The 12,494-nt window shown below is 55.0% G+C and overlaps 1 protein-coding gene across 4 annotated transcripts in view; it reads right to left on the reverse strand.

The window, feature by feature from the left end:
- Positions 1–3,403: 3,403 nt before the first annotated feature.
- kcnn3 (potassium intermediate/small conductance calcium-activated channel, subfamily N, member 3) overlaps positions 3,404–12,494 on the reverse strand; it is a 108,403-nt gene continuing 99,312 nt past the window's right edge. For all 4 annotated transcript variants that reach the window (XM_070868553.1, XM_070868552.1, XM_070868551.1 and 1 more), the window contains 2 exons: positions 10,362–10,431; positions 3,404–4,897 (listed from right to left, as the gene is read on the reverse strand). In XM_070868553.1, coding sequence (XP_070724654.1) covers positions 4,616–4,897; positions 10,362–10,431 — 352 coding nt within the window. In that variant the 3' untranslated portion in view covers positions 3,404–4,615. The remainder of the gene's footprint in view (positions 4,898–10,361; positions 10,432–12,494) is intronic.

Consider the following 12,494-nt stretch of genomic DNA (forward strand, 5'->3'; position numbering starts at 1 on the left):
GCCTCTGTCCTTGCTTCCCGTTCCCGAAACCAGTCACCTCCCTCACTCACTCGGGATGATATCAGGCACGGGCAGAGTTGTGAAACAGACGGAATCGCCCGCTGGACCACACACTCGACATTCTGTTACCGTCAGTGGAACGGAATATGGGGCGGGGCGTGTAACAGGCGGCCTCTCAACTCTCCTCATTGCCCCACCAGTCGCCCCCCCCCCCCGTCCCCATCCCCATCCTGCACACCCTCACCGGGTTGGAATGTAGACACAACAACCCAGGAGCAGCAGTAGGCCATTCGGCCCCTCGAGCCTGCTCCGCCATTCAGTAAGATCATGGTTGATCCGATCTTGGCCTCAGCTCCACTTTCCCGGCCCGCATCGCACCGTCTCCTCATCCGTTTCCTCAAATCGCATCCCCTGCCACTGTCCCATCCCTACTTCTTCTACTGAGGCAGTCCCTCGGAGTCGAGGATGACTTGCTTCGGCACTAACATGAGTTCTCAGGTGATGGATGAGTCTAATGCGGGATCTAGAGTCTCTGTCACAGGCGGTGTGTGGGGCAGACGGTGGGTGTGTGGGGCAGACGGTGGGTGTGTGGGGGTGTGGCCTGGGCTGCTGTGCGCTCCTTTCGCTGTTTGCGCTTGGCTTACGCCTGCTCCCGGCGAAGAGACTCGAGGTGTTCCCGGAGGCTTCTCCACTTTCCACCCGCACTATCTTCAGCTGATGATTCCACTCTCCGTTCATCACACTCCTTCAGACCCCCGCTCCCCCTCTCCTGCTCAGCGAGCCAACGAAAAGCCCGATTCTAACAGCTCTTTTGAACCCGCATCTCTCTGCGCCACTTTGGCGGGTCTGCCCGCCTTCTCACACCCCTCTCCTGGTTGGGCCAGGTTGTTCTCTGTTCAGTGGTCTCTCTCCTCCCACCTCTGGCCTTTATCATCTCTCTGTTGCAACTCTCTTGTCTCTAATGGTGCTCCTTTGAACTCCCCTCTCGTCCGTCAGCTCCCAATCCACGCCCTACACAACCTCCCTGCTCCCCTTAACATCACTGTTGAAATCCAGACTCGTTGCACCATCTCCTAATCTAACTGCTTCCTTCCCCGGACCTCAAACTCTTTCCCCTCCCTCAGCATCTTCACGTAACACCTGCAAGTTTTAAAAATCCAATCTTGGTGTTCAAAAAGAGACTTCTCTCTTACTCTTTTCAATCTTGGTGGGATCCTTGCACTGCGGGCCTTGCTGTTTAGGCTGCCCCCCCCGCAGTCACCCAGCCACATGCCACTCGAGGGGCACGACCCCGAGACAAGGGCAAGAGGAAACGCATAGAGTGACTGGGTCAAGTGCCCGACCACCAGACAGTCCAGGGCTGCTACTAGCATCTCCATCAGTCTCACGGGCTCTTGGCAATTGGGCAGGATTAGAGCATGCCTGAGACGACACCAGCTTTGGATATGGTGGTCCACGCCTACCCCGACCAATCCCAGAATCACAGAACGATACGGCACAGAAGGAGGCCACTCGGCCCATCGTGCCTGTGCCGGCTCTGCGAGAGAGCTTTCCAATTGCTGCCCCATCACTTTTACCTCAGCCCCAAAGTTACGTTCCATCGGAATTGCAACAGGAAAAAAAGGGGGCTGCTGATTGGGTTACGGTAAGTGAGAGAGGGGGGGGGGGGGGCTGGCGGGGGAGCCAAGAAGTGTTGGGCAAACAATAGAAAATCTGCTTTCAAATTAAAAAAATCTTTGGCCTCAGAGATGGGGTGGGTTGGCGGAGGGTTCAGAGCAGCCAGGCTCGGCTGCGATGCCTTCCAGAGGCAAATATCCCTCCGTCACTCACCGTCTGGACTCGCACACGAAGAATGGGGCAGTGCCGGGGGAGGGGGGGGGGGTGAAAAATAACATAACCGCTCTGGTTTAAGCTCATGTTTCTCACAGAATGCGGCGAGGGTCTATTGCCAGCCCTGGACAGTTTAACAGCTGCAAAATACTGAAGCGAATCCATCACCGTTACACTGATATCCAGTGAGTGCACACACTGTTATGTGTATCCAGTTCCTTTGGCTGTTTGACATCCTCCTCCGAGCAGTCAGGTCAACCTCTCTCATCCTTTTATTCATAAAAGAACGAGTTGCGACTACATTTTCTGCTCTGTTCACGCATGGCCAGTTTATGTGCTGTATATTCTATGTAATTCTAAGCAGCAGTCTCTCCTTTTTAAAAAAAAAACACAGGTTTTGCAAGCGTCTGAGAACGGTGTCTCCCTCTTTCTTTCTGGGTCCCTCTCTCCGTTCATTTCGCTCGTGACAGGCAAAACCTTTGCATAAAATCAATTTCGTCTGTTGTCTTTGCATCGTCGATTCTTTAAAAAAAAAGCTGGCAGAGCTCGCTAAGTATTTTTTCTTCCCATCACGCCGAGTTGTTCCATGATTTTCCTCATCGGGAATTTCTCCTGTCTTTTTATGTTGAATCGACCGGTTAGTCTGGTTTTTGTGTTTGGTTGAGGGAGCAGTGATGGCCCAAGGATGCCCTCCAGCAACAAAGGAGGCCGTTCAACCCATCCGCAGCTCGTCTGTGGGACTTTTAACATCCACCCGGACAGGCAATTGGGGAGGGAGGAGGGAGGGGGGGGGGGGGGAGATTCGGTTTAACCTCTCCTCCGAAGGACGGCACCTCCGACAGTGCAGCGCTCCCTCAGTACTGCCCCTCCAACAGTGCGGCGCTCCCTCAGTACTGCCCCTCCGATAGTGCGGCGCTCCCTCAGTACTGCCCCTCCGACAGTGCGGCGCTCCCTCAGTACTGCCCCTCTGACAGTGCGGCGCTCCCTCAGTACTGCCCCTCCGACAGTGCGGCGCTCCCTCAGTACTGCCCCTCCGACAGTGCGGCGCTCCCTCAGTACTGCCCCTCTGACAGTGCGGCGCTCCCTCAGTACTGCCCCTCCGACAGTGCGGCGCTCCCTCAGTACTGCCCCTCCGATAGTGCGGCGCTCCCTCAGTACTGCCCCTCCGACAGTGCGGCGCTCCCTCAGTACTGCCCCTCCGACAGTGCGACGCTCCCTCAGTACTGCCCCTCTGACAGTGCGGTGCTCCCTCAGTACTGCCCCTCCGACAGTGCGGCGCTCCCTCAGTACTGCCCCTCCGATAGTGCGGCGCTCCCTCAGTACTGCCCCTCCGACAGTGCGGCGCTCCCTCAGTACTGCCCCTCCGACAGTGCGGCTCTCCCTCAGTACTGCCCCTCCGATAGTGCGGCGCTCCCTCAGTACTGCCCCTCCGACAGTGCGGCCTCCCTCAGTCCTACCGCCCCCCCCCCCCCCGACAGTGCGGCGCTCCCTCAGTATTGCCCCTCCGACAGTGCGGCGCTCCCTCAGTACTGCCCCTCTGACAGTGCGGCATTCCCTCAGTACTGACCCTCTGACAGGGCACTATTCCCTCAGTACTGCCCGTCCGACAGTGCGGCGCTCCCTCAGTACTGCCCCTCTGACAGTGCAGCGCTCCCTCAGTACCGCCCCCCCGACAGTGCGGGGCTCCCTCAGTACCGCCCCTCCGACAGTGCGGGGCTCCCTCAGTACCGCCCCTCCAACAGTCTGGCACTCTCTCAGTACTGCCCCTCCGACAGAGCGCCGCTCCCTCAGTACTGCCCCTCCGACAGTGCGGGGCTCCCTCAGTACTGCCCCTCCGACAGTGCGGGGCTCCCTCAGTACTGCCCCTCTGACAGGACACTATTCCCTCAGCTGCCCCTCCGACAGTGCGGCACTCCCTCAGTACTGCCCCTCCGACAGAGCGGCGCTCCCTCAGCACCGCCCCTCCGACAGTGCGGCACTCCCTCAGTACTGCCCCTCCAACAGTGCGGCGCTCCCTCAGTACTGCCCCTCTGACAGGACACTATTCCCTCAGCTGCCCCTCCGACAGTGCGGCGCTCCCTCAATGTTGCACTGGAGCGTTGGCGTCGGTCATGGGCTCAAACCCTGGAGTGGGAGCCGAGCAAGGCTAAGCCGGGCCGCGTCGGACCGAGCCAGGCTCAGGGGGGGGGGTCGGGTAACCCTGAGAGTCACACCCACCGATGAAGAGGCGCGGTGTCTGCCACTCAGCGAGTTGTGCTTCTTGTCGATAGTGTGGTTATATTCCTAGTTTTCCAAAAGAAAAGCGTTTTGACAACAGGCGGCGACTGGAATGCTTCTGGTTGGCTTCGCCTGTCCCGGTGACGGACACGGTTTTGGTTGCTTAAAAAAAAAAACCCTCCCCCCTGGGTCTCCGTTCCCGTTGCAGGCAGTCCTTGTGGCCGCTCCCTGGCCAGCGCACTCGCTGTCCGTGCTTCAGAACGGCATCTGTGTTCCTCTCCGCCTGTCTGCCCGAGTTGCTGAGGGTTAGGGGGTTTGCAGCGGAGAGAGGGAGAGCACGGAACATCCGCACCCCCACTCCTTCAGCCAGCAGGGGGCCGCCCCGTGTAAGACGAAAGCTCTGATCCTATGTGCCCGCCTGGGCGTATCTTCCTGTTGGTAGAGCCAGCCGGGAGGAGGGTGGTGAGGGGAGCTGGGGTTGTGTGTGGGGGGTGGAGGGGGGGGGGGGGGGGGAACGGGACGGGACAGGACGGCACGGAAAATCAATCCCGCTCCAAGGTTCGAGGCCCTAACAGCTGCTGGAGCTGGTGCAAGGGGTGGGGAAGGAGGCCGAGCTGAGCCCCAGCTGGCTGTCGGGGCGCTGGGAGCCGCCCTGGGCACTGCCCACCTGGGCAATGGCGCCGAGCAGCTGCTGCTGGTGCTGGCGCAGGGTTTCGGCGATCATCCCCGGCAAGGCGTGGAAGCTGCTGGTCAGCCCCTCCAGCTTGTTCTCCAGGCTCACGATCTGCTTCTCCAGGTCCTCGCCGCGATCGTTCAGCTCCGTGATCAGGTCGTACATGATCGTCTGCATCTGGGACGGACACACACACACACACACACACAGAGAGAAAGAGCAGTGGCGTTTAGTGTCAAGGCTGCTCGGAGGGATGGTCATAGAATTTGGCAGCATTCCTGCTACCCGCATCCCGGCCCTCCTCTCCCCTCACCGAGATCACCTACTTCCACCCTCTCGCCCCCTGCCTCAGCCCATCTGCTGCCGAAACCCTCACCCATACTTTTGCCTCCCCCCCAAACTTCGATTATTCACAAGAACATCAGAAACAGGAGCAGGAGTCGGCCATTCAGTGAGATCATTGGCTGATCTTCGACCTCAGCTCCACTTTCCCGTCCGATCCCTCGAATTCCCCTCGAGTCCAAAAATCTATCGATCTCAGCCTTGAATATACTCAATGACTGAGCCTCCACAGCCCTCTGGGGCAGAGAATTCCAAAGATTCACCACCCTCTGAGTGAAGAAATTCCTCCTCATCTCAGTCCTCAATGGCCGAGCCCTTATCCTGAGACTGTGTGACCCCCTGGTTCTAGACTCCCCAGCCCGGGGGGGGGGGGGGGGGGGGGGAACACCCTCCCTGCATCTACCCTGTCAATCCCTGTAAGAATGTTGTATGTTTCAATGAGATCACCTCTCATTCTTCTAAACTCCAGAGAATATTGGCCCAGTCTACTCAATCTCTCCCCATTGGACAATCCCCCCATCCCAGGAATCAGTCTGGTGAACCTTCGCTGCACTCCCTCAATGGAAAGGAAAGTATATCCTTCCTTAGGTAAGGAGACCATAAGTTTCCAGTGCTCTCCTGGCCTGCCTCCCATCTACCCTCTCTATAAACTGCAGCTCATCCAAAGCTTGGCTGCCCATTTCCTAACTCGCACCGAGTCCCCTTCACCCATCACTCCCCTCTGTGCTCACTGACCTACATTGGCTCCCGGTCCGGTAACTCCTTGAATTTAAAGTTCTCATCCTCCATGGCCTCAATCCCTCCCTATCTCTGTAACCTCCTCCACCCCTAAAACCCTCTCCGATCTCTGCGCTCCTCCAATTCTGGTCTCTTGTGTAACCCCCACTTCCATCGCTCCACCATCGGTGGCCGTGCCTTCAGCTGCCCGGGCCCTAAGCTCTGGAATTCCCTCCCTAAACCTGTCCGCCTCTCTCCTTTAAGACTCTTCTCAAAACCGACCTCTTTGAGCTTTTGTTCACCTGCCCGAATATCTCCTTACGTGGCTCGGTGTCAAATTCTGTCTGATAACGCTCCCGTGAAACGCTTGGGACGTTTTACTACTTTAAAGGTGCTATATAAATGCAAGTTATTATTGAAAGGTACGATTGAGTCTGCTCTCACCACCCTTTCAGGCATCGCATTCCCAATCACAACAACTCGCTGCGTTAAACAATTCTCCTCTCCCGCTCTGATTCTCTCTAAAGGTGCAGTCTGGCCTGCTGAGCGCGTCCAGTATTTTCTGTTTTTCTTTCCGATTTCCAGCAGCCGCAGTATTTTGCTATGAAATGAGTCAGGGGTCTTTACTCCGTGTCTAATCTCCACTGTCCCTGAGCTGTGAGTTCTTGATACTGACGCCGTGTCACAAAAGACGGAAAATTCTCCCATTCCTAACACTAATGTCCCCCAATCCAGCCAACAATTCACAAACTACCACTTGAACGAGCTTCCTTCTTTAAACTGAGATTGCCTCTTGTAATTTACATTAGTAACCTCATGGTGGGGGCAGACACTCATGAACTGAATCTGTAAATGTCACAACAAAACATCATTAATCTGACAACTGGCTACCTAACCAACACAATATCAGCCTCTGTCCTCACTGCCATTGCCCCCAGTATATCTCACACCGCTATTGCCCCCTGTATATCTCACACCGCTATTGCCCCCTGTATATCTCACATCGCTGTTGCCCCCAGTATATCTCACATCCCTATTGGCCCCAGTATATCTCACATCCCTATTGCCGCAGTATATCTCACACCGCTATTGCCCCCAGTATATCTCACACCGCTATTGCTCCCTGTATATCTCACATCGCTATTGCCCCCAGTATATCTCACACTGCCATTGCCCCCTGTATATCTCACACCGCTATTGCCCCCTGTATATCTCACACCGCCATTGCCCCCTGTATATCTCACACCGCCATTGCCCCCTGTATATCTCACACCGCTATTGCCCCCTGTATATCTCACACTGCCATTGGCCCCTGTATATCTCACACCGCTATTGCCCCCAGTATATCTCACACCGCTATTGCCCCCTGGATATCTCACACCGCCATTGGCCCCTGTATATCTCACACTGCCATTGGCCCCAGTATATCTCACACCGCCATTGCCCCCTGTATATCTCACACTGCCATTGCCCCCTGTATATCTCACACCACCATTGCCCCCTGTATATCTCACACCGCTATTGCCCCCTGTATATCTCACACCGCCATTGCCCCCTGTATATCTCACACCGCCATTGCCCCCTGTATATCTCACACCGCTATTGCCCCCTGTATATCTCACACTGCCATTGCCCCCTGTATATCTCACACCGCCATTGCCCCCTGTATATCTCACACCACCAATCTCTCACTCGAGAGACTGTACGCCTCTCCCTCAGTACTGCCCCTCCAACAGCGCGGCGCTCCCTCAGTACCGCCCCTCCAACAGCGCGGCGCTCCCTCAGCACTGTCCCTCCGACAGTGCGGGGCTCCCTCAGCACCGCCCCTCCGACAGTGCGGCGCTCCTTCAGCACCGCCCCTCCGACAGTGCGGCGCTCCCTCAGCACTGCCCCTCCGACAGTGTGGGGCTCCCTCAGCACTGCCTCTCCGACAGTGCGGCCCTCCCTCAGCACTGCCCCTCCGACAGTGCGGCGCTCCCTCAGCACTGCCCCTCCGACAGTGCGGCGCTCCCTCAGCACTGCCCCTCCGACAGTGCGGGGCTCCCTCAGCACTGCCCCTCCGACAGTGCGGCGCTCCCTCAGTACTGCCCCTCCGACAGTGCGGGGCTCCCTCAGCACTGCCCCTCCGACAGTGCGGCGCTCCCTCAGCACTGCCCCTCCGACAGTGCGCCGCTCCCTCAGCACTGCCCCTCCGACAGTGCGGCGCTCCCTCAGCACTGCCCCTCCGACAGTGCGGCGCTCCCTCAGCACTGCCCCTCCGACAGTGCGGGGCTCCCTCAGCACTGCCCCTCCGACAGTGCGGCGCTCCCTCAGTACTGCCCCTCCGACAGTGCGGGGCTCCCTCAGCACTGCCCCTCCGACAGTGCGGCGCTCCCTCAGCACTGCCCCTCCGACAGTGCGGCGCTCCCTCAGTACCGCCCCTCCGACAGTGCGGCGCTCCCTCAGTACTTCACTGGGAGTGTCATGGATTGTGTGCGCAAGTCTCTGGAGTGAGACTTGGATCCACGGCCTTCTGAATCTGTGGCAAGAGAGAGTGCGACCCACTGAGCCACGGCTGAAGATACACCAGGCACTGGTTACAGAGTAAAACTCCCTGTTCTGCTCCTTTTAGAAAGAAGGAGAGAAAAAGATGCCAGCTCCACCCAATTTCCACCATGAATTAAATCCTGAAGGAAGATCAGTTTTACTGGTGCCACTCGCTTTATTCCTGCAATCAATTAAAATAAAATAATACACGGTGTGCGTGGGTTGAGCTTCACCTTTTAGAGACGCTCCCTGAGCTGGCCGTTCCTGTGTTCGAGGATTTCTAATTGAATTAAATAAGGAAATCTGCAATTGGGTTAAAAAGCTGCTTGTTACCATGGCCACAATCAGGGGGCAGAGGTGAAAGGAAACAAGAGGCAGGAGAATGAAGTGAGATGGAACGGGTGGCGAGATTAACCTAGCACAGGCCAAGAGGCTCCTGCCACACTGATATAATCCTGTAATAATTTAAAGCGTGATCTAAACTCCTGTCTATTGCCTCGCCGCCGCTTCGGAATAATCCCCTCATTACGCCTGCCTCTGGATCTTGTGACGGCCATAAGTTGCTGCCCATTTTTGTCCCAACTTTGCCTCTCTGCCTTCGATCTCTGTCGTTCTCCTCCCCTGCTGGCAGGGGCCCTCACTGATGGAGTGCACACCACCCCTGCCACTCCAGCCCCTTAACCCCGGTACATGCTCCAAGTCACCCTTCTTCACGTGTGAGGCCAGACAGTCAGTGAGGGTAGGTCAATCAACCGAAGGGGGCATCATTGCCGAGCCCATCCTCAGCCTGCGTCCAGTTGGGGTGGGGGTGACGGATAGTGAATTACCCTCTCCCCCCCCCCCCCACACTGTCCTGATCTCAGGGGAACTGACGCCAACTGGATCATATCAAAGATTTGGGATGAGGGGACCAAATGTAATAGATCCACGTTTGCTGATGATACAAAGCTCGGTGGGAATGCAAGTTGTGAGGAGGATGCAAAGAGGCCTCAAGGGGCTACAGACAGGCTCAGTGACTGGGCAAGAACGTGGCAAATAGAATATAATGTGGAGGAATGTGAAGTTATCCACTATGGTAGGAACAATAGAAAAGCAGAGTAGTTTTTAAACGGTGAGAGATTGGGAAATGTCGGTGTTCAGAGGGACCTGGGTGTCCTTGTACACGAACCACTGAAAGTTAACCTGCAGGTACAGCAAGTGATTAAGAAAGCAAATGGTATGTTGGCCTTTATTACAGGAGGATTTGAGTATAAGAGTAAAGACGTCTTACTGCAATTATACCGGGCCCTGGTGAGACCATACCTGGGGTATTGTGCACAGTTTGGGTCTCCTTACCTAAGGAAGGATATACTTGCCACAGAGGGAGTGCAGCGAAGGTTCACCAGACTGATTCCTGGGATGGGGGGGATTGTCCTATGAGGAGAGATTGAGCAGACTGGGCCGATATTCTCTGGAGTTTAGAAGAATGAGAGGTGATCTCATTGAAACATACAACATTCTTACAGGGCTCGACAGGGTAGATGCAGGGAGGGTGTTTCCCCCGGGCTGGGGAGTCGAGAACCAGGGGTCACACAGTCTCAGGATAAGGGGTCGGCCATTGAGGACTGAGCTGAGGAGGAATTTCTTCACTCAGAGGGTGGTGAATCTTTGGAATTCTCTGTCCCAGAGGGCTGTGGAGGCTCAGTCGCTGAGTATATTCAAGGCGGAGATCGATAGATTTTTGGATATTAAGGGAATCGAGGGATATGGGGATTGGGCGGGAAAGTGGAGTTGAGGTAGAAGATCAGCCCTGATCTTATTGAATGGCGGAGCAGGCTCGAGGGGCCGAATGGCCGACTCCTGCTCCTAAGTCTTATGTTTTTATAGACTGACGTCCAGAGGTCAGCTGACACAGCACAGACGGGACATGGAACCTGGGAACTTCCTGCTCTGTCTTCACCGATTGAGGCAAGATTGTAGTTGGGTAGAATGGGAGAGGGGCCAGAGGCACCGTGAGCTGTCCCAACCCCGCACCCACCGTCCCCAGGAGAGTTTTGTTTCTTTCCACAAATATTACCTTTGAGAGATCAACCAGTGTGTTGGCCTGGTCGGTGAGTTTCCTCTGCTCCATCTTCACGTTGCGAAGTCTGCGGGAGAAACAGAAAAACACAGCTCGACACAACTGCTGGATGCTCCACATGGGAACCCACTCAGTCCTCACCTCTCCTACTCCCTCCCCCGTGTAAACACTCTCACTCCCTCCCCCTCCCTTCCCTCCCCGTGTAAACACTCTCACTCCCTCCCCCTCCCTTACCTCCCCGTGTAAACACTCTCACTCCCTCCCCCTCCCCTCCCTCCCCATGTAAACACTCTCACTCCCTCCCCCTCCCCTCCCTCACCATGTAAACACTCTCACTCCCTCCCCCTCCCTTCTCGTGTAAACACTCTCACTCCCTCCCCTTCCCCTCCCTCCCCGTGTAAACATTCTCACTCCCTCCCCCTCCCCCCCCCCACCACCATAAACACTAACACTACCCCGCCACCACCTCGTTACCTCCCGGGTATCTGTTATTCTATATATAAACCTCCCCCGAACCCCTCGATTAGATTCCAGTCTGTAACTCACTCCCGGGGTATCTGTTATTCTATATACAAACCCCCCGAACCCCTCGATTAGATTCCAGCCTGTAACTCACTCCCGGGTATCCGTTATTCTATATATAAACCCCCCCCGAACCCCTCGATTAGATTCCAGTCTGTAACTCACTCCCGGGGTATCTGATATTCTATATATAAACCCCCCGAACCCCTCGATTAGATCCCAGCCTGTAACTCATTCCCGGGGTATCTGTTATTCTATATATAAACCCCCCAAGCCCCTCGATTAGATTCCAGCCTGCAACTCACTCCCAGGGTATCTGTTATTCTATATATAAACCCCCGAACCCCTCGATTAGATTCCAGCCTGTAACTCACTCCCGGGTATCTGTTATTCTATATATAAACCCCCCTAAACCCCTCAATTAGATTCCAGCCTGTAACTCACTCCCGGGGTATCTGATATTCTATATATAAACCCCCCAAACCCCTCGATTAGATCCCTGCCTGTAACTCACTCCCGGGGTATCTGTTATTCTATATACAAACCCCCCGAACCCCTCGATTAGATTCCAGTCTGTAACTCACTCCCGGGGTATCTGATATTCTATATATAAACCCCCCCAAACCCCTCGATTAGATTCCAGCCTGTAACTCACTTCCGGGTATCTGTTATTCTATATATAAACCCCCCCGAACCCCTCGATTAGATCCCAGCCTGTAACTCACTCCCGGGGTATCTGTTATTCTATATATAAACCCCCCGAAACCCTCAATTAGATCCCAGCCTGTAACTCATTCCCGGGGTATCTGTTATTCCAGATATAAACCCCCCAAGCCCCTCGATTAGATTCCAGCCTGTAACTCACTCCCGGGTATTTGTTATTCTATATATAAACCCCCCGAACCACTCGATTAGATTCCAGCCTGTAACTCACTCCCGGGTATCTGTTATTCTATATATAAATCCCCCAAGCCCCTCGATTAGATTCCAGCCTGTAACTCACTCCCGGGTATCTGTTATTCTATATACAAACCCCCCCAACCCCTCGATTAGATTCCAGCCTGTAACTCACTCCCGGGGTATCTGTTATTCTATATATAAACCCCCCAAGCCCCTCGATTAGATTTCAGCCTGTAACTCATTCCCGGGGTATCTGTTATTCTATATATAAACCCCCCCGAACCCCTCGATTAGATTCCAGCCTGTAACTCACTCCCGGGTATCTGTTATTCTATATATAAGCCCCCCGAACCCCTCGATTAGATTCCAGCCTGTAACTTACTCCCAGGTATCTGTTATTCTATATATAAACACCCTCGAACCCCTCGATTAGATTCCAACCTGTAACTCACTCCCGGGTATCTGTTATTCTATATATAAACTCCCACGAACCCCTCGATTAGAATCCAGTCTGTAACTCACTCCCCGGTATCTGTTATTCTATATATAAACCCCCCCGAACCCCTCGATTAGATCCCAGCCTGTAACTCACTCCCGGGGTATCTGTTATTCTATATATAAACTCCCCGAACCCCTCGATTAGATCCCAGCCTGTAACTCATTCCAGTGGTATCTGTTATTCTATATATAAACCCCCAAGCCCCTCGA

The sequence above is a fragment of the Pristiophorus japonicus genome, chromosome 30 (assembly GCF_044704955.1).
Source record: "Pristiophorus japonicus isolate sPriJap1 chromosome 30, sPriJap1.hap1, whole genome shotgun sequence".
Lineage (NCBI taxonomy): Eukaryota > Metazoa > Chordata > Chondrichthyes > Pristiophoridae > Pristiophorus > Pristiophorus japonicus.